The sequence below is a fragment of the Capricornis sumatraensis genome, chromosome 10, assembly GCF_032405125.1.
Source record: "Capricornis sumatraensis isolate serow.1 chromosome 10, serow.2, whole genome shotgun sequence".
In the NCBI taxonomy this organism is placed as follows: domain Eukaryota; kingdom Metazoa; phylum Chordata; class Mammalia; order Artiodactyla; family Bovidae; genus Capricornis; species Capricornis sumatraensis.
In genome coordinates this window covers 104,455,634-104,476,943 of record NC_091078.1, presented here as the reverse complement: position 1 = coordinate 104,476,943, position 21,310 = coordinate 104,455,634, and the positions used below count along the sequence as shown (strand labels likewise).

The 21,310-nt window shown below is 57.2% G+C and overlaps 1 protein-coding gene across 1 annotated transcript; it reads left to right on the top strand.

The window, feature by feature from the left end:
- Positions 1-903: 903 nt before the first annotated feature.
- ISY1 (ISY1 splicing factor homolog) lies at positions 904-15,651 on the top strand. Its single transcript, XM_068981715.1, has 11 exons — positions 904-1,013; positions 3,018-3,040; positions 3,542-3,593; positions 4,517-4,582; positions 4,749-4,791; positions 7,489-7,601; positions 9,074-9,191; positions 11,872-11,994; positions 12,794-12,912; positions 14,864-14,950; positions 15,196-15,651. The coding sequence occupies exons 1-11, from the start codon at positions 1,011-1,013 to the stop codon at positions 15,301-15,303; spliced, it is 855 nt and encodes a 284-aa protein (XP_068837816.1). The 5' UTR covers positions 904-1,010; the 3' UTR covers positions 15,304-15,651.
- The last annotated feature ends 5,659 nt before the right edge of the window (positions 15,652-21,310 follow it).

Sequence of the window (21,310 nt, the reverse complement as noted above, 5' to 3'; positions counted from 1 at the left end):
TCCAAGCACTCGTCGGTCCTGTCTGAACCACAAACGCTGGCTGCGTCCCCCGATGGCCTATGCTTCCCGGCTGCAGCCGGAGCACCTAGCAAAGATTAGGCCCCGTGTCGCTGGAAGTTGCTTCCGCAAAGCACCATGCTGACCGAGGGGGAGGTGCTGGAAGTGGCCACCGGGGCCCTGCGGGAGGAGCCACCAGGCCCATCCCTAGCGGTGGCCTCTGCCTCCCTGGTCCGGGGCTAAGGCCTTTCTGATCCCTGCGATGCGTCCAGTACCCACAGACTGAGCTCCTGCAGTAACGGCCCTTTTCTTCCCCGGGCCTTACGTTTATTTTAAAAGGGTGACCTCAAGCCTTGGTCCAGCTCGTACAGACCCCGCGATTCTAGGAGGAAATCTCAGAAGCACAGACCCGAAATAAACGCCTGAGAAGAGGGGGGGGAACTGACGAGGCGAAGCAGCCTCCGGCCACTGGCGAGCACGCGGGCCGCGGGAGGGCCCCCCGGTCCACTCAGAGGGCTGAGGACGAGATACTCCCGACGGCGTGTCTCCGCTCCCAGGACGTGACGGGGCAGCAGGGACGCGAACCTCCCGGAGCAGCCACGGCCCCAGCAGCCTCACACAAGACGGCGGGGCCGCGAGTTATCACGGGAAATCTCGCCGTTGTTATCGCGAGAGCAATACCACCGCGGTCCGAATGGGAGACGCTTCCGTTCCATTGCGCAAGCGCAGTTCTTCCGCGCCCCTAATTTTCGTGCGCACACGTCGGTGCGACGTCCTGACGCCCAGGGAAGGCTGCCAACGGGAGCACGCCTGCACTTCCTTCCCGTCCCCAGCTCAATTGAGTTTCGCTTCCGGTTCCTCACTTCCGGTCCCTTAGTTATTCTTCCGACTGGAAAGCCGGTGGTCCGGGAAGGCTAGGACCTTCAGTTCCCGTCCGGATTGGCCGCTCCCGGGGCGGCGGAGGTCCGTGGGCCGGTGCCGCGCGGCCTGAGGGCGGCGCGCTCCCTCGCAGCATGGTGAGCGGGGCGGGGAGCGAGGGAGGGGAGCGGCGGGCCGGGGCCGGGGAGCCCGGGGGCTCCGGCGCCCGCGTTCGGGACACAGGGCCTTCCCGCCGCGTGAGGCCGGAGGGGGCGGGGGCGGCGCCCCGAGGGCAGGGTCCAGGGGTGGGAGGACGCGCGGGTGCGTGGGTGCCCGTGACGTTCTCACCAAGCGAAGCGCCCGTGCGAGGAGCTCGGCGCCGAAGTCATCGAAGGCGTCGTGGAAGTCTGTCGGTTGATGAGAAACCAGTGCGCAGAAAGCAGCCTTCTCCGCTCTCCAGCCCTGGGAGAATATGCCCCCCGCCCCCCGTTGCTCTTTCGCACTGGCCGCCTCAGCCCGCAGGCTCTCGTTTCCGAACTGTGACAAGCGTAGGGAGTCTCCTCTCTCCGCTCCCTAGCAGAGGAGAAGGGGCCCTGGCTTCGGATGCTTCTGGCAAACTGTGGCCCTCACACACACTCCTTTTTGTGGGTTTCCATAACCCTGGATTTCATTGTTGTTCGCTTGCTCAGTCGTGTTCGACTCTTTGCACACCCGTGGACCGCAGCACTCCGGGCTCCCCTGTCCTCCACTCTCTCCCTGAGTTTGCCCGAATTCATGTCCGTTGAAAGTGTTAGCCTCTCAGTGCTGCCCAACCCTTTGTGTCCCTGTGGACTATAGCCCGCCATGGGATTCTCCAGGCAAGAATATTGGAGTGGGTACCTATTCCCTTCTCCAGGGCATCTCAGGGAATGAACCTGGGTCTCCTGCATTGCAGGCGGATTCTTTACCGCCTGAGCCGCCAGGGAGGCCCTGAAGGACTGCGGGCAGGAGGAGAGGGGGCAAGTGAGGATGAGAGGGTTGGATGGCATCGCCGACCCTGCGAGATAGTGAAGGACAGGGAAGCCTGGCGTGCAGTCCATGGAGTCACGAAGAGTCGGACACGACTGGGTGAGGAAACAGCAGGCACAGATGTCCACTGAGTTGGGGCCCTGGTTACGTGCCCTTGTCAAGTAACTCATTGTGCTGGGGAGGAAGGTTCTTCTGACTTCCCCCAAAAGGAAGGACCGTGGCCAGATTCCTAGTGCCCAGCATGGCGTTTCACAAATTAAATTGGATACTGAGACTCTGTAGGCTTTGAAGTAGGTAGGACACAGCCTCAGCCTTCAAGAAGGCAGCTTCTCCTGGGAGAGCCTCTCTGTTTCTTTCCTTAGTAGATGTCGTGTTTATCTACCAAGCACTTAGCGAGTTTATTTCTCTGTCACTTGGAAGAAAAAGTCAGAAAGACTTAAGTGGAGCTCACACTTTCTGAGCACCTGTTTACTGCACCGCTGACGTCCTCACGTATTTGTCTGATTGAACCATCCTGACGCCTCTGTGAGGTAAAAGTTCCCATCCCTGCCTAGAGGTGGGAAAGCCGAGCCTGAGAGAGGATTTCTCAGGGATGCTAAGTGGGAGAGAGGAGAGTGACACTCAGGCCCTGCACTCAGCACGTGCTCCCCTTATACTGGAACCGAGGAAACGTGCTCCCTGCCCGACGCTGTGTTTCAGGGATAAGTGGCTTGCCCTAAGTGCAACAATCTTTCCATGAAACTTACTTGTAAAAGCCAGTCTTTCCTTCCTCAAGTTCCACTGGCAGAGAACAGAGAGTTGTGATGCTGGGTGGAAAGTGCCTGGTAGATATAGACCCAGACAAAGGGGAGCAGCCTAGCTGGGAAGAAGGGGTGACAGGAGAATTGTCTGGGATGATGATGGCTCAGGTGGATTCTGAAGGGGTCGTGGCCAGATGGAAGGGTGTGGTCGCAGTGGAGGAGTCTAGGTAGGGAGAGCGGCTGAGTCGAGTCGCGGTATCTGGGCGTCTTCTGATCTTTGTTGTTATTTGCTGTGCTCATGCTTCTGGCTGTGTCCTGAGAAAGCTTTTCTTTAAATAAAACCTTTTTCTAAAAAGTAAAAGAAACAGCTCTTTAAAACATGGATGTTTTTCTTCCCCTCTCTTTTCCTTTTAGGCCCGAAACGCGGAAAAGGCCATGTAAGTATCCTGTCCCTTTTGTCTGCAGATTTTATGCTGCTTAACTGCCAGCTTGGAGCTCTGTTTCTGTTTGGTCGTTGGGTACACGTCTCTTCCTGTCCCTGTGTTGAAGCAGCGTGCGTGTATCTGCCCATGTATTTATCTCCCCCGAAGTGTTTTCTCGCTGCTCCCAGAACTTTACACTGAAGGGGAGGCGGGGCTGTGACAGCGGCAGCCCTTCTTATCCGTGTTTTTAATACCGCAGCGGGGTGCTGAGTTTCCCACAGTCCTTACCTGCCATGTGGGTAGAGGGGATACGGGGTGTTCAGGAACACAAGTCCTTATGAACGCTGCTCTTTGGAACGTGGAAAGCCACGATGTCTCTGGGTTCTTGACAGCAGTGCGTATGTGTGTATGTGAGTGAGGGGTGGCAGCTAACGTCATGAGCAGATCTGCCCACCCAGGACATGGGTGATGAGAGACCTGTGAGCAGGGTCTAACGGTCTTCTCTCTTCCTGGTAGGACGGCCTTAGCAAGATTTCGCCAGGCTCAGCTGGAAGAGGGGAAAGTAAAGGTTGGTTTAAAGCTTCCTCGTGAGTTTTCCAGTAGGAAGGACGAGCGCGGGCAGACTCCAGACCCTCCTCTTCTCGTCTCCGCTTCCCTGTCTCCTAAGAGTCTGTTCGCCTGAGGCCCAGGTGAAGCTCCCTGTCGCGGGGGCTGCGTGATGATCTGTATCCTCGGTGACGGGATGCTTGGGTCTCCCTGTTATCCCAGCCCGGGCTCATGCTGAGTAGTAGAAAGTGGGGTGTGCTCTGGGAAGCAGCTCTAACCTGAGACCAGCGGATGACCTCCGCTCACGGAGACTCAGCCAGGTTAGGGGTAATATATGCTGTTCTTTGAGTATTTTCATTTTGTTTTTTAAAAGTATCCTCTCACCTGCCCCTGCACCCACACATACTCCTGTGCACACACAGACGCGCATATGTACGTTTGTTCTGAATACTGATTGCTGTCGCTGCTTAAGATAGTGCAAACATGCCACGGGATGGGTATAGCCAGGTGCACTTCGTATCTCTCTGCGTGGATTCACTTATTCACAGATATTGTTCAACAGTAACTACTCTGGAGCTACAGAGTTATGGTTGGTTGAATCTGTGGTTGCAGAGGAACCACGGATCCCGAGGGCTGACAAAGTTAGACTCGGATTAACACCCGCTTTGCTCACGGTCATGGCCAAGTGCAGTGGGCTTTTACATTGAGTATTGGCCCCCATCCCAGGTGTGACACAGGGGGTGTTTTTGCCTGTGCAGTTATTTCCTATGGAGAGACTGCAGAGTGAGCCTTAAGGCTTGATGAAAACCACTGGGGACTGAAGCTGCGGATGTCTTTAGACTGTTAGACATTTGAGGCTTCAGGCCGGAATCAGTTGTGACTGTTGCACGAAGCTTGTAATTCCATATGAGATCGTGGCGACGTGTGTGTTTTGCTTTTCCTTAGGAGCGAAGACCCTTCCTTGCCTCAGAATGTACTGAACTGCCTAAAGCCGAGAAGTGGAGACGACAGGTGCGGTCTGGGCGAGTTCGATCTCAGCAGAAATAACAAGGCTCTGAATTTTATTACCTGCATGACTCTTAAACCACGTTTCTAAGCACTTTTAATTAGATATTTCTTATGTTTTCAGACTTATTCAGAAGCCATACCGATGTATTACCTCTTATTTTTCCCGTAGATCATTGGAGAGATCTCAAAAAAAGTGGCTCAAATTCAGAATGGTAAGCCAGCCTCTCTCTTTAAAGTGCTTGATTCTCACTTCCACAGTTAGGCGTGGAGACGTCAGCCCCCTCTCAGTGGTTGGTGGAACAGGAGTAAGGACAGAGAAGAGCTGAGCAGTGGTATCAGTCAGCTTGAGCTACTTGCCATGTATAGAGCACTCACCTCATAAAGAAGAGTGTGCTTTCTTTTTGAAGAGGAAATGGAATACTCACCAAAATAGAGCATATTTTGGATTGTAAAATAAATGCTAGTAAACATAAAATAATTAAAATTTTGCAAAGTATAATTCACTGATTAAAACACAGTTAATGTAGAAATCGGTTACAGAAAGATACCTGGCAATTTCCTAAATATTTAGAAATTAAACATACCTCTAAACAACCCATATACCTAAAGGAAAACCTCGAGAAAATTAGAAACTATTTTTAATTGAATGAAAATGTAATGTCACAATTCAGGGTATGAAAAAAGCAATGCTTAGATGAAATTTTATAGCATTAAAGTAAAATAAAATAAGAAAGATATCAAGTCAGTGATCCCAGCTTCTCCCCTAAGAAACCAAAAGGAAGAGCAAATTAATTCCAGAGTAAGCAGAAGGGAGGAAACAGACAGAAGACGAGCAGAGAAAGTCGGGCACAAGTGGGTTCAGTAAAATCGATAAACTTCTAGTCCAGTTAGATGATCAGGAAAAAAAGACACAGATTAGTAACAGCAAGAATGAAATCGGGAACGTCACTCCACGCTCTAACCATTCGGAGGATAAGGGAACATTAGACACAACTTCAGGGCTGTCACTCAGCAACTTAGATGAGACGGGCCTCCTAAAAAGACACGTGCTAACAGAACAGTGGTCCCTAACCGTCGTCAGTGTCAGCCCTCCAGCCCCCTCCACCCACCCCTGGGAATTTCATGCTATCTGGAGGGGCTTCATTTACTAGAGGAATTGAGTCCATAGCTTAACACTTTCCAGCGAAGAGGAGCCCAGACCCAGGTGGCTCCCCTGGCCAGTCCAGCCCTGCAGCGGCTCCCAGAAGAGCGGGGGAGGGGCCCTTCCTGGGTTACTTTCTTACGTGCTCTGGTGTGTGTGCCCTTGACCCTGAAATCAGAAAAAGACATGACAAGAAGAGGAAAGACTACAGACAACATTCCTTCCGGAATTTGGCCATAAAGGCCTCAGCAAAGGATTGCATGGTTGATTCAGCACTCAAAAATCAATTCACTGTGTCATCAATTTAAAGAAGAAAAACCATGTCATCTCAGTAGATGCAAAAGTGTTTGACAAAGTGTATCATTCATTCATAAAAACTCAGCTAACTGGGAATAAACTGGAACTGCTTCCTTTCCCTGATAAAACACTTCCACCGAAAAGCCTGTAGCGAACACCATGCTGAGTGCTGCAAGGTTGAGAGCAGGAACAAGGTGAAGATGCCTTTCTCACGCCTTCCATTCAGTATTGCACTGGAGCTCCTGGTCGGTACAGTAAAGCGAGAGAAGGAGATGAAAGACCCAGAGACTGGAAGGGAAGAGAAATGCTCTCTTCCGAGGTGGCTTGATTTTCTGTGTTGGAAATCTCAAGGAATCTACAGAAGGGTTTCCACAGTGAATAACTGAGTTTAGCTAGATGACAGACTAGAAAGTCCATACAAAAAAAGTCAATTTGATTTCTGTGTACTGGCAGGAACATTTGGAACTAGAGCATTTTTTAAAGTGGTATTTACAGAAGCATCAAAAGGCAAGAAGTACTTAGGTATAAATCTCGTAAGATACGCACATGGTCTGTATGGTGAAAACTAGGAAGCAGGGATGCCAGGTCGTAAAGAACCAGTGAAGTGGAGACGTAGCTAGTGTTTGTGAAGGGGAAGACTCAACATCGGAAAGAGGTCAGTTCTTTTCCTTTTTAAAATCTATCACAGAACCCCAGCGTGGTTTTCCAGTTTATGTTGACAGACTAAAATTTACAACTTTGCCATTCCATGTAAATGCAGCCAAAAGAACTTCGAAGAACAAAACTGGAGCACCCATAGCATCTACTTTCAAGATTCAGTGTGAAGCTAAAGGTATCAAGATCGCATGGTCCTGGTGAGAGACAGACAGACCAGGGAACAGAATAAGGAGTCCAGACATAGGGGCACACGCGTGTGGTCCGCCCACCTGGCAACGGAGCAGAAGCAGTTCAGGGGAGGAGAGGAGGCCGTCTCCCTCCCTGTAGGCACAGGGTGCTTCGCTTCAGCACACCAGAGACCCCTGACTGTCCTCCTGCCTCTGGTAGGACGCCCTGGTCGCCAGTGACAGCGCCTCAGCAGCCTCCTGTGCTGTCCCCTTAAATCCGCCCCGTGGGCTCCTGGTCAGAGGTGTTCCCGGGGACCGGCAGGCTGCTGACGCTGCCTCCCTGTGTCCTGGACGCTGAGTGCCCCGCCGCTGAGCTGTGATGTCTCAGAGCTGGTGTAAATGGAGCTGCAGGACAGCTTCAGTTTGCATTTCTCTGGTTGCTAATGGGGAGGAAGTTGTTTTTCAGAGTTTTTCTGGGGCCGCTGAAACTGTTCACGATCGTCACCCTTCCATGATTTCGGTGTGGATCGTTTTCCTCGTGAACTGAAGTGTGTTTGCGTTGCCCACCTCTGTCAGCGTTGACACTCTTAGGGGTGTGACATGAGGCGGTCTTTTCAGGAAATGATACGACATTTCTCTCTTCTTAGCTGGTTTAGGTGAATTCCGGATTCGCGACCTGAATGATGAAATTAATAAGCTGCTGCGAGAGAAAGGACACTGGGAGGTCCGGATCAAGGAGCTGGGCGGCCCTGACTATGGGGTAAGTAAGCAGCAGCCCAGGGCCCGGCTTGGGGGCTTTCTAGGCAGGGTGGGTCCTGTCTCACTGCAGCCCCCGCAGGCCTGCCTTGGACGAGGCCCTTGAGAAATGAGAGGGGCCTGGAAAGGGCCTGGTGTGTGTGCACGGGAACCGTGAAAGCACAGGGCCAGTGGTGTAGAAGGTCCCCGTCGCGGGCCTGGGAGAGTGTACTGGCCTGGCATCCAGGGTGAGCCGCTCGGTCTCCCCGGACCCCTTATGGAGACAACCTTGGCGCCACACGTGCGTCTCTGAGCTCCTTGAGAATTGGGACAGCCCTTCCACTGCAGCTTCTGCGCTTGAGGGGCCCTGGAGACGGGCCCTCTGTGCTTGCTCTGGATTCTTTAAAGGCACAGTGACTTTGAGGCTTTCAGGACTGTGACCCTGTGTATATGTCTGTGAATCACACACAGTCGCTGGGTCGCCGCCCAGTACACATGAAGATGTGCTGAAAAGGTTCCTGGTGGGCGCTGCTGCGCTTTGAAATTTTCTGTTCTGTTCTATTTTGACTTTTTAACAATTGGTAATTGGGACCTGCATAGTGGATTTCATGACCCAGACCTGCCCCGTTTGCCCAGGTCTTTGAACCAGTCGCGTGTGGTCAGTGGACTGCCGTGTAGCTACGTAAGAAGCCTGGGCGGTGTTTCTGTGTATTAGTCTGGCCCCCCTTAACACAGAGCCATAATTCTCAGGTCAGTGCCTGGCCCAACCGAGGCGTTTATCTTCCCATGCCTTGGGCACCTGCTGGGAACATTGCCTCCACGTCCCCGTTATTCCTGTGACGCTGGTTTTGCTCCCTGTCGGACGGCGTTGGTGCCTCTTGTTCCCCGTCCTGGAAGGGCTGCAACAGCTCCAAGTCAGTAGTGATGTTTCTGTCTACTTCCTTCTGGGGTTGTTCCATGTGAAAGCAGTTGATGTTTATTTCCCGGGTGTAAAAGTAACACCTGTAGGGGCGTGCACCTTTGGTTCAGTCATCTGGCTGTCTCACCGTGTTCCATGCCTTGTGGCCTCTCCCCTGCAGTACAGAGCCTCCTCCAGACTCACCTGTGGCCTGCAGGTGTTGCCGTCATCGGTTTTAACGGAGGGAGTTCCATCTTCTGGGTGTTTGATTTGCCCTCTTCTTCCACTAGCTGTCATTTAGATTTTTTGCGACTTCTTAAAGCTTTCTTTTTTTTCACTTAACGTTGTGTTGTAAGCAGTTTCTCAGCCGGTGTGTTTTGCACGAGCCTTCATTTGTCGGCTATAGAGTATATTCCCCCGTGGACAAACTGTAATGGTATTTAGGTTGATTTCTAAAGGATCGAAAAAAGTTCCAAAGTGTATTTCTGTGCCCCTTAATACCTGCTGCCTTTAGCATCACTGTCTTCAAGCATATCTGCAAACGTGGAAATAGTGGGTTTACAGACCAGATCCATTTTCTCTTTTTCCTTCCCCATAAGAAAGTTGGGCCTAAAATGCTGGACCACGAAGGGAAGGAAGTCCCGGGAAATCGAGGCTACAAGTACTTCGGAGCGGCCAAAGACCTGCCTGGCGTCAGAGAGCTGTTTGAGAAAGAGCGTGAGTGGCTGGCGCTGGCGAGGCTGTCAGCTGGCTCTCGGTGCTGGCTGTGAGTGACGCCGCGTGCCCCGCTGCGCGGCAGCCCCGTGTCGTTAGGGGACTCTCCTTCCCAGGGCTTAAATGGGAACCCTCGAGCACGGGGCGTTGAGGGGGCAGGCCCAGGGCACACCTTGGGCAGGAGTGGGAACCCAGAGCTGCGGGCACCAGATTGCAGGCCCTGACACGCCCGCTTCCGAGTGAACACAGAGGAGCCGTGGGCGCGGGGCGCCGTGGGGGCGGAGCCTCCCGTCGGCGCCTGTTGGGGCGCGGGTGCAGTGGGCGCGGGGGCACTGTGGGCCCCACGCCTGGTGGAGGCACTGTGGGCGCGGGGGCGCTGTGGGGCGCATGGGCACTGTGTGGGGCGTGCGGGCATGTCGGCGCCTGTCGTGGTGGCTCCGAAGTCCATGCAGCCAGGTCCATGTTTCAGGTACTTGTTGGGCTGAAAAAGCCCTTAACTGAAGGACTGATGACACCTCGGGCCGAAGCCACTGTGCACTGGGAGGAGAGAGGGTCCGAGTCAGACACCCTGGCCCTGGGCACCTCCAGGATTCCGCTCGTCTGGACCGCCTGCGTCTGATTTTTGACTTTTTGAAAAGCAGTGCAAGCATTCCATAGGAAAAAGTGTGGAAAGCAGAGAAGGGCGAGACCAGGACCCCTCCCACTGCGGGCGTTCTGCTGACCCTTCCGATTCTACCTTCATGAAACCCTGCTTGTTCTCTTTTTTGGCCTCCTGTGGGATCTCGGCTCCCTTACTGGGAACTCAACCTGGGCCGCGTCAGTGATAGCCTGGAGCCCCCAAGCCCTGCTGCTGCTTGAGTCCCCTGCGTGTGCAGGCTGGCTTTGCGTGTGTCATCGACATTGCTTAAGATGATTCAGAATTCACGTATCACCCCATCTATTATGAACGCAATGAAACCTATTACAGACACGCAGAATACAGAAAATCAGGAAGAACGCCTCTGTTCTCACATCTTACAGTTGGCGGGGGTTGACATGTTGGGGCGTGTGCCCTTTCTGGTTTTAAGGCCCCTAAAGTGAGGTGGTCCTGATTCTCTGTTTTTGCACTTACTTTGGCTTCAAATGTACTCTCATGTCCTTACGTGTTCCAGGCATCGGTTTTCTTTTTTTTAAAGAGAAAGTGCCCGCGTTAGTCTTCAGGCGCAGAATGTGGACGGTGGCACAGCCCCTCTACCCCCGTCCCGCTGCTCTGCTCGGGACGCCCCATCGCCCCTGCTCTCTGGAGCGCCCCCTGCCAGGCCTCCCCGTGCTCCTCCCTGTGTGTCTCAGCAGCTGAGTCACGTCCGCTTAGGGACAGGTGACTCCAGCCCGGCTCCCTTGAGGCAGAGAAGCCGGTTTCTGGCTCCTGGGACCGACGCGTTTGTCCTCAGGAGTGGCTGGTCCCAGAGCCCTTGCTCCTGCTGCCGTTTCGGCTTCCGTCCTGCGAGCGCTTCTCTCTGTCTCGTCTCCTTTGGGGTGGCAGGCTGTCCAGTATCCACTTAGAGTTTGTCCCCTCAGCGAGTTTATCACCATCACCCGCCACCCCCCAAAAGGTTCAAGCACAGGCCCCAGGGCGAGCCCCGCCCGTGCAGGTCGGACCCCAGCTCCCCCCCAGGGCGAGCCCCGCCCGTGCAGGTCGGATCCCAGCTCCCTCCTGCATCCAGGACGCACTCAGTGCTCCGAGCCCGTCCTGGGCGCAGCCCTCATTGCCCAGGGCTGGGCAGGGTTGCTGGTACCTGTGTGGGCTGATGGAAGGGGGCTTCCCCATACCTGTGCCCATCGTGTGTGGACCATCCGTGTCCCCCCACAGTTCTCCTTACAAAGCCTCGTGACGCAAAGGACCAGAGTCGCGGGTGACCCGTGCTGGCTGTAACCACCCCTCCTGTGTAGACTTTTAGTTACTTCCGCGTCTTCACGACTATAACATTGTTGCTGGTACTTGAAACAGTATGTTGTTTCTATTTTTTGTTTCCCTGATTACTAATGAATTGACGGTTGAATTCAGTTCCTATCAATCACTGAAATGTTCACACTTAGAGGTTTCTTCTCCTTCAGTTAATCAGCTTTTATTCTTTGAGCAGTCAGCTGGACTTTCATTTCCCTTTTGATTTTCCAGAATTACTACATATCCTGAACAGTAATACTTAGTCTGAATGTATTTTCTTCAGGAATTTCTCGTGTATCTTTTTTGCTTGTAGGTTATTTTGTCTTATCTGAGTTCTTATGTTTTTTCAGTAGCTATTTTGGCATTTCCTGTGAAAGCACCTCATGAAGCCGCGGTCGGGGGGGGTCACAGGACACCCTCCCCCTGCCAGGCAGTTCACAGTCCTGGGGGGGGTCCAAGATTTACTGTTGTATCAACAATGCCGTGACACTCATCTCCGTCCATAAAGCTCTGCCAGCTTCTGTTTTTGCTTTTTAAATTACAGTAGATTCCTTCTAAACGGGCTGAGTCTGAAACATCAATACTGGTTTTAAAAAGGGTAGTGTCCTGTGTAGCCCCATCACTAGTGTGGCGAGGCTCCTGTTTGATGCCATTTTCAGGAACACACGTGCTGCGTGCCTGTGTCGCCTTGTATGGGGAGGAGGCGCGAGTGTGGCTGTGACGTGGAACCCGGCTGAGCTGAAGAATTCTTTCTTTCAGCGCTTCCTCCTCCAAGAAAGACACGAGCCGAGCTCATGAAGGCGATCGACTTTGAATACTACGGTTACCTCGATGAAGACGATGGTGTCATTGTGCCCTTGGAACAGGAGTATGAAAAGAAACGTAGGTCCTCGGGCATTTCACTTCACGACTGGTGGCATCTGGTTTCTTTTCTCACCTTTGAAAAAGGAGGTTTTCTCTTTCTTTTTCTAAAGAATCTATTTTCTGTTAGGACTTTGTGAAAAATTGAAGCTTAGTTAATGTACAGTGTTACGTACAGGTGCACAGTAGCGTGATTCACACTTTTTGAAGGTCTGTTCCTTTAGCAAGTTACGTGAGAAGTGTTTCCTGCAGGCCCTGTGTTGCACAGCATATCCGTTGTGTTCTGTAGATTCCGCGAGTGAGCGATGCCTTAGAGTGTCTGTCTTTCTCTGGCTCACTGCACTTAGCAGGATAATCTCTGGGTCCGCCCGTGTTGCTGCAGGTGGCGCAGGGCCCTCTTTTTTGCGTAGGATTCCACCGTGTGTCTCTTCATTCACCTGTCGATGGCGCTTCGGTTGCGTCCACGCCTCGGCTGTTGTACATGGTGCTGCTCTGAACATTGGGCTGCTGTGTCTTTTCTGATTGTATCTCTGTTTATTTCGTGTTGAACCCAGGAATGGAATTGCTGGATCACATGCTAGTCCTGGTTTTGGTTCTTTGAGGAACCTCAGGGTGTTGAGCCGGGGACGATCTAGGCGTGTCCCCCGCCAGCCGCCCCGAAGCTGCCGTGGGACCCCTGCCCTCCCGTCTGATGCCCACCCGTGGGGGCCGGAGGAGGGTCACCCTTCGCAGAGGGCAGGCCTCGGTCACCTTTGCCCCGCGTGGCACGTCGCTTTCTCGGAGGCCAGAGCGCCTGACGCCTGCTGTCCCTCGTCTGCAGACAGAGCCGAGCTAGCGGAGAAGTGGAAGGCAGAGCGCGAGGCCCGCCTGGCGAGAGGCGAGGAGGCGGAGAGGGAGGAGGAGGAGGAGGCGAACATCTACGCCGTGGCTGAGGAGGAGGTAGGGCGGCCCTGCGGCTCGGGGAGGGCGCCCGGGCCTGGGCAGGCTCCGGGCCCGGTCTGCCCCTGGACGGGGGGTGAGGGTCGCCTGGGGTCACAGTGAGGACGCTGAGGGCACCTGGGGACCTGCGCTCTATGTCGGGGTGCCTGACTTGCGTCTCAGAGCTAGGCCCTCCGGACCTGCGGGGCCTGGATGTGTAGGCAGGTTTGAAGCCCCTGACCTCATTGTTTGAGCTTCAGTGGCGGAGCCAGTAGCGCTTCTGTGGGCCCTAACCACCCACGCCCTCCTTACTGTGGGAAACCAGAACAGAGGCTCCCTTGGGGGTCCCAGGTGGGGTGGCCCTGTGGTCCCGCAGCCAGAGCCCTCTGCTCCCAGCTCCCCCACCCGGCAGGCCCGGGCTGGAGTGCATTTGTGACTGAGCCAGGGGAGGGGAGTCAGCCAGGCCGGGACGGCGGGTCACGCCCCGTGAGACCTCGCGTGGTGTGCCCCGCAGCAGTGGCAGGCACGCGGGCTCAGGAGCTTGGTGACTGGGTCGCGGTCGCACAGGATCCGGCAGGCCTGCGGGGCGTGCCCTCAGGCAGGCGTTTGAAGCAGGATGGCAGCGTGCCCTGCAAAGATTTCCTCTGGGTGCAAGCAACCTGTTCACTTTTTCAAGGGGTGTTTGTTTCCTTGGCGGCCATTAATGAGTGAGTGAGGCCCACTCAAGGGACGTTGCGGCCACACGCTCCGTCGGTAGCTCAGGATCCAAGGGGCAGCCCGGTCAGCAGACCCCGCAGGAAAGCGGCACGTGTGACGGGAGCCCTGGGTAGCGGGGCGGGCGGGCGGGGCTGCAAACACGTCCTGGGGAGGCAGCCCTTCAGCTGAGCTCAGAGGTCGGGCAGGCGTCACTGGCGCACAGGGGCGGCAGGGCAGCACGCACGGACGGCCGGGGGAGCGTCGGGCCAGAGGACCGGCCAGCAGCTGGAGCCCAGAGCGGGGCCCCTGATGGGAGCAGAGGGTGCAGGAGGTGACCAGCAGGGGCCCTGGCCCCCGGGGGACGGGTCTTCCCTCACTGCAAGAGCCATGGAGAGGCTGTGAAGGCTTAGCGTGTGTGTTGGAACCGCCGCAGACTCAAGGCAGCTGTTGAGCTGAGAGAGGCCCCGCGCGTCCTTCCCCCAGGCCTGGAGGCCCTGTCCTGAATGCTGCCAGCTCGGCGTCCACGAGGAGCCGCCTGCTGTGGCCCGTGTGTAGGGCTGGGCCTGCCGTCACTGGGTGGCTCCCGGGACCACGACAGCCTTTCTTGTTTTCGTCCGCCGGCGGTGGGCTGGGGGCAGATGGGGCGGGTCCGGCCCTGAGACCAGCGGACAGCGGACCGAGCTCTGCACGGGTCTCCTCCCCTCGGGCCCCCAGGGCCGTTCCTTAGTCATGAGTGAGCACTGCTGACGCACAGGCAGCTTCTGAGTGATGCTTCTGTGCACGTGGTCCGTTTTTACAAGTTTAGTTTTAAAAATAATACACTCGGGGCTTCTCTGCTGACTCACGTGGTAAAGAACCTGCCTACAAGTTGGATCCCTGGGTCAGGAAGATCTCTGGAGAAGGAAATGGCAACCCACTCCAGTATTCTGGCCTGGAGGATCCCATGGACAGAGGAGCCTGGAGGGCTGCAGTCCGTGGGGTAGCCAAGATAATATATTCATGAGACTCGCAGCCCGAGAGACGCATGCAGGCCTCGCCCAGCATCCCTTTCGCAGCCCCGTCCTCGGGCCCGGCGCCCACTGAGGCCGCTGCTTCTCTTCGTCGGGCCGGAGGCCACGCAGTCCACGCGGTCAGCTTGGCCCTTGTGCTTAGCGCTGCATCTTGGGGGTGTCTCTGAGGAGAGCTCATCGCCGGGGCTGTCTCTCCCGTCAGACCGCTGCAGGCTGGGCCTCTCGCGGCGTCTCCTCTGCACAGCTTCTGGTGTTCTCTCTTGCAGTCTGACGAGGAGGGCGGCCCGGACAGAGGAGGGGAGGACGGGCCGCAGAAGTTCATCGCCCACGTGCCGGTGCCGTCGCAGCAGGAGGTAGGATGCTGGGCCCGCCAGGCGAGTTTCTGGGCCCTTCCTGTCCCCGCGGGCAGCTCTGACTCCAGGGGTACCGCTGACTGCACGCAGCATAGGGTGTGGGCCCAGCAAAGGCGGAGTCCATCCGCCTTAGAGGCAGTGGCCTGCTCTGCCGTGCACGGCGGGTCCCTGTGGCTCACGCTTGCCGGGAGGAGGTGTCAGGGGCAAAGTGTATGCTGCCCCAGCCCCGCCTCTGCTGCCCACAGATCGAGGAGGCGCTCGTGCGCAGGAAAAAGATGGAGCTGCTGCAGAAGTACACCAGCGAGACCCTGCAGGCCCAGAGCGAGGAGGCCCGGCGGCTGCTGGGCTGCTAGGCGGCCCGGCTGCAGCCTCCCCTGCCCTCCTTGCTCACACCGTGCGCCCCCCGAGGGCCGCGGGCTGGACCCGTCTGCGCCACCCCGGCCGCGTGCAGCTGACGCGAGAGCCCTCAGGCACTGTCCTGACTGGGTAGGACAGGCTGCTCCCGCGGCCTGTGGGTGTCGTCAGTGGTGGGGGCGGCCAGCCGGGAACGCCCCTGAGCGTGCACACGTGTCTGTGATGCCTCCTGCGCGCTGAGAAGACGCCCCGCCACCCTCGGGGCTGCCCTGCCGCCCATCTCGCCCTCAGCCGGCCTTGCTTCCCCCAGCCGGCAGGGGGGCATGTTTGCCGCTTCATCTGGGAGTGGTTCTGCACAGAGCTATTTTTATTAAAGATTTTTGTATGAAAGGCAGCCTTGGGTTCCGGGCTGTCTCTGTGAGGTCTTGTCCACGGTAGGACCTGAGAGGGCTCCGCGGGGCCCGTGTCGGGGGCTGGGCCCGCCCGCGGCCCGTCCGGGCGCTGAGGGTGCGGGGCGTCCTGCCTGGCCCATGCCCACGACCGTGGGTCGGCACTGAGGTGGGGCCCGTGTTTCCGGCCCGTGGGAGTGCCGAGGGTGCCCCAGGGTGGTCCAGACCTGCCGGCGCCGCCTAGTCTCTCCTTCCCTTTGGGGAGAACCCACCGCAGGGGCCCCAGCTTGGGGCAGGTGGGGCTGGGGAGTCCCCACCCTCAAGAGGGGTCCTGGGCACGTCAGCAGAGCCTTGTGGGCCTCTTGAAGCAGGCTGTGCCAGCCTGAGTGAGGGACGGTCGTCAGCAGGGACCTGCCTGACAAGTTCTGAGCAGGGGACAGAGGGCGTCGGGCAGGTGGGCAGCAGCCGTGGGGAGACCACCCAGGGCTTCAGGGCTGTGAGGAGGAGGGGAGGAACGGGGCTGGGCTGGGGACTACCCTGGGGGCCCTCATCTGAGCCCCTGGGCAGGCGTGTGTGGAGAGCTGGGAGGGGTCGAGGCTGGAGGGCTGGGGGCCCGGGGACAGACAAGGCCAGACCTGGCCCTGGGACCCAGCTCCCACCCAGGCCTGGCCCAGACAGGGCTCAGGAGCGATGCTGGGCGCCTGGAGCAGCCCCTCTGGGCCTGGACCTCCGCATCCCCGTCTGAAAGGCCGGGGCTGGACCCGGTGCCTGTGCGTTCACCCCGCGACAGGCAGCCCCATGGGGCAGGCAGAGGGGAGGCGGGCCCTGAGACCGCCTGGCCTGGGGTCCAGCCAGGCGGCAGGCAGGGCCCAGCTCAGATGGCCCAGAGAGGGCTTTCCCTCTTCCGCTCCGGACACCCAGGGCCTCGCAGTGGCTCCTGGGACAGCTGCAGACAGCATGGGCATCAGGGAACTGGGGGCTGATGGGAAAGCAGCTTGCTGAGGACCCACAGGCGTCCCTGGTGGAGACTGGCCCTGCCCCAAGTGTTTTCCTGCCCCGTGGGCCCTGGCTTTTTTTGTCCCAGGAGGACTTTGCAGGGCCCCCCCCACCCCTCCAGGCCTGGAGCGTCCGGGGAATGTGGCCCTGGCCGGGCGTGGTCTCCATGGTCTCGGAAGCTCACGCCCAGAGGCGGCAGAACCCGTCCCGGGAAACGTGGCTCAGACAAGCTTTGGCTCTGCCCGCAGTTTCCAAAACATAGATGTGTCCAGCTCGCTCTCCCCTCCCCACGCTTGCCCAGCCGGGCCCCCAGTGCCCTCCTCCCCTGCATTCTGCCCCCCGACGCCAGTGCTTTGGTTCTTGGGCAGTTTATAAGCCAGGAGGAGATGAGAACTTTTCTCTTGCCTGACACCCTGGGCCAGCCTGAAGCGAGCAGGTGCTGGGGTCAGCCTTGCGTCCCCCTGACGGCCGCACCCCATCTCTGCCGGCATCAGCATCTCACTGCTTCCTCCCAGAGCCCTGCGGGAGGACAGGCTGGCACCCTTCACTCTCATCGAAGCCTCCACAGCAGCGTCTGCCTGTGGGTGTCAGGGCCCCCAAAGAGCAGACAGGTCCACAGTGGGGGGCTGGGGTCACACCATCTGGTTCCCTCCCCCACAAAAATAGGGCAGCCTGTGGAGGGAAGTCCCCCTGAGGGGTGCCCAGCTCTTCTCTGCATCACCAAGCCTGGGCTTCCAGCCCGGAGGATGATCTGTGCCCCCCGGTCCCCTTGTGAGGGGTCTCAGGGCAGGGGAGCGGGGCAGGGGGAGAGGTGAGCGGGGGTCCCCAGGGTCTGGGGCTCGTCCTGGCATCTGTCTGGCAGGCCTGCTCTGTGGGGACTGGGGCCGTGAGAAGCTGCGAGGGGAGGAAGCCAGGGCGGTCCTCCAGTTGGGGCACAGCCCCGGGGTGGGGCCGCAGAGAGGTGGGAGGGCCCGTCCGGATGCTGCCCCGGCCCCTGGGGGCTGCTCCCAGCCCTCAGCCAGCTCGGGCCCAGTGCCCCTCAGTCAGCAGCTGCTGCAGCATATTGCTGCGCTCTTGCAGCTCCTATTTTGTGCTTTGCAGCAGGCAAGCTTCAGCATTAGGAGCACAGCGTCATGCCTGGGGTTGGGTCTTCATGGTGTTTTTCCACCTTTATTTCTGATCCGGGGCACGTTTTCAGCCCTAGCCTGGGCTCTGCCCATGAAAGAAAACTCGGATGACGTTGTTCGAGGCTGTATATTTTAACAGCGGTGACTGTACACAGGAAAAGGTGGAAAAAGAAGGGAGGAAGGAAGGGGAGAAAGGCCTCTTTCTCGGCGGTGTTCTGACCCGGAGGACGCGGGGTCGCAGCAGATGCTTCCGTCTGCCGGCGAGCCTGGCGCCCCCGTGTGGCAGGGCACACACAGTGCAGGTTCATCCCGCCAACCCACCGTTCGCTTTTAAGAAGATTGAATTCTTTTCGGCTCTGCGGGTCTTCGTTGCTGCAGGAGCTTCTCATCGCGGGGGCTTCTCTCGTGGGGAGCACAGGCTCTGTAGCTGTGGTGCGTGTGCTGAATACCTGTGGAGCACACAGCTAGTTGCTCCACACCACGTGGGATCTTCCCAGACTTGGGATCAAACCCATATCTCTTGCACGGACAGGCAGATTCTCTACCACTGAACGACCAAGAACGTGAAATTCGTGACACGTTTTTTAAACTGTGTTTTCATTGACTGACCGATTCGCTGCATCGAGCCTTGGCCGTGTCGCAAGACCTTTCACTGCTCAGTAGTTGGAGCAGGCCGACTTAGTTGCTCCGTGGCGTGTGGGATCTTAGTTCCCAGACCAGGCATTGAACCAGCCTCCCCTGCACTGCAAGATGGATTGTTAACTATTGAACCACCAGCGAAGTCCCTCTTGACACATTGTGAAAAATTTGGGGGATATGTGTTATTTACCTAAGATTTGGGGCATTAGGTGAGATCAAGATTTTTGCATTACTGCAGTTCAAAGGAGCATAATTCAATTTCAGATAAAATGCCACTCAGGAATCTGCCTCCAAAGAGAGGAAATGCAGTTAATTTTTTAACAACACGACTGAGATATACGTGACAGACCGTAAAAACCTACTGCTAGCTTACAGCTTAATGACTTTAACAAATCTGGGCCGAGCAGCCCGCACGACAGCCCAGTTTCACAACCGTCCCATCACACCACAAATGCAAATGGTGTCTGGGTTTCCTGGCAAAATCTATACCCAGGTCAGCATTCCAACCCCCGCAAACCAGCTCCAGGAAAGGCCAGTTCAGCTAGTCAACCACACGCCCAGTGCACCCGCAGCTACCCAGCCTTCTTCCTTCCTCTCCCCCTGCCTCCAGTGGCAGGACCTTGGCCTGTCCTGTCTCCTGGACTCACCTTTCCCTCTCCACCTGGTGCTGTGGGAGGCCACTCAGAGCTGAAGACACATGTTGCTTTCTGGGGCCCTGGGCTTTGACTGTCCCAGAGCTAGCTCGGTGTGTGGAAGCCTTCTGTCCCAGGCCCTTCAGTCTGCTTCTGCCCTGGATAGAGGCTGTGTCCTATGGCCCTAACCTGACGCACCAAAGCTGGGCTCCCAGACCCGCTCTCCTGTGCTGTTGGACGCTTCCCATGGGAGTGGAGCTCAGTAACTCTCCCCCCTTCTCCATGGGTCTGCCTTGCCTCCTGGCCCAGTTTCTCTTACTTGCTCATCCGGTAAAGGTGGTCCAGGCTCTCGGGCGTCCTGGTGGACTTGCTCTCTGTGGTCTCCGTAAGCTACAGGAAGTCCCTCTTCCCTTGTCTGCTGCGGAGGGTATGGATATTTCTCTGCCTTGTTCACTTAAATATTCCAAAGTCTTAGAAGCATACCTGACGCATAACAGGCATTAATCAAAATGTAAACTTCCATGGATTTGGAGTTCTGTACGAGACCCCTTGCAAAGAGCAGGAGTGTTCTCAGTTCCTGTCCATCCGGATGACTGTGGAGACGCTAGGGGAATGGGTCCCATTTGATCTAGGAGCCCCATGGACAGCAAAGACATCCGACTAGTCCATCCTAAAGGAAATCAGTCCTGGGTGTTCATTGGAAGCACTGATGCTGAAGCTGAAGCTCCAATACTTTGGCCACCTGATGTGAAGAACTGACTCATTTGAAAAGACCCTGATGCTGGGAAAGATTGAAGGCAGGAGGAGAAGGGGATGACAGAGGATGAGCTGGGTGGATGGCATCACCGACTCAATGGACATGAGTCTGAGCAAGCTCTGGGAGACAGTGGAAGACAGGCCTGATGTGTTGCAGTCCATGGGGTCGCAGAGAGTCGGAAACGACTGGGCGACTGAACAACGAAGCCCCTTATGGACAATCGAGTCTCGTTTCTCTGAAGAGCCCTGGTGGACCAGCCCACCTGGGGAGCCGGCCGCCTTCCACAGAGCTCCCCTCAGCCCTCCCTCGCTCCTCAGCTCAGGAAAGTCTCACCAGGTGGGTCAGTTCCCTCAACTGGACCCAAGTTCCCAACTGAGCCAGCCCGTTAGGGCAGCTGCTTCCACCACTGTAAAGCGTCTGCCTACAATGTGGGAGACCCGGGTTCAATCCCCGGGTTGGGAACCTCTCTTGGAGAAGGAAACAGCAACCCACTCCAGTATTCTTGCCTGGAAAATCCCATGGACGGAGGAGTCTGGTGGGCTACAGTCCATGGGGTAGCAAAGATTCGGACACGACTGAGTGACTTCACTTTCACTTTTCACCTTCCACCACTGCTGTTCAGCCTTTTGGGCTGGGCTCTCCCAGCCCTTTGGATCCCCCAAAACTAGCCCCCACCAAACAGGTCTCCCTAACCCCATGTCCCAGCTTTCTGGGGGTCACCTTGAGCACACGGTCCCACAAGCTCTCCTCTCAGTTCTGTAGCCAGCTTAGTTTTTGGCCTCTTTTCTCGTTTCCTCCTTGCAGCGTGTCCCAGGCCTCTCCCTTCTTCAGTACAGGGAAATGCATTGTCGGCCCCACTGGTGTGAGCCCCGAAGTGACACTGCCATGCTTGTCCACGCTAGATCCATTCTAGAGGAGGCCACTCTGGGCCCAAGGGCTGAATCAAAAGTCCCAGAGACCCTCCCCTGCTCTCGAATCCGCTCCAGACTGAGTTTGGGACGGCCCAGGTGGGAGATCCCTGGGCGTCAATAGGCGGTGGGGGCGCGGCGGGTACAGGGACGCTGTGGGCGGGCTTAGGGGCGGGGCCGAGGGTGCTGAGCTACTGAGGGCTGCTCTCAGGGACTGGGCGGGGCCGAGGACAGTGCTGGGGGCGGGGCCCGGCCGGGGCGGGCCTGAGGTTGGGTTCTGATTGGATCGAGCCTTGGGGTGGGCCTCGCTGGGGGCGGGGCCGAGGGCAGCGCAGGGGGCGGGGCCCGGCAGGGGGCGGGGCCCGGCGCGGGCCGCAGGGCCGGACTGGCCTGGCGCAGCGCTGAGGGCCGGACCCGGCGCGTCCCGGGCGGAGCCGCGGCCCCGGGGCCTGGCCGGCGGGGCGGGCCGGGGCGGGGCGGCCGGCGGGCGGTGGCGCCCCTTCCCCAGGTGTTGCGGCGCTTCCACGTCGCCAGGCGGCCCGCGGCTTCCGCGAGCCC

Bases quoted from the DNA above. Each gene is read 5' to 3' on its own strand.
- ISY1 (XM_068981715.1), top strand. The intron at 7,602-9,073 runs GTAAGTAAGCAG...CTTCCCCATAAG, and splicing joins TGGGCGGCCCTGACTATGGG to AAAGTTGGGCCTAAAATGCT. The intron at 9,192-11,871 runs GTGAGTGGCTGG...TCTTTCTTTCAG, and splicing joins AGAGCTGTTTGAGAAAGAGC to CGCTTCCTCCTCCAAGAAAG.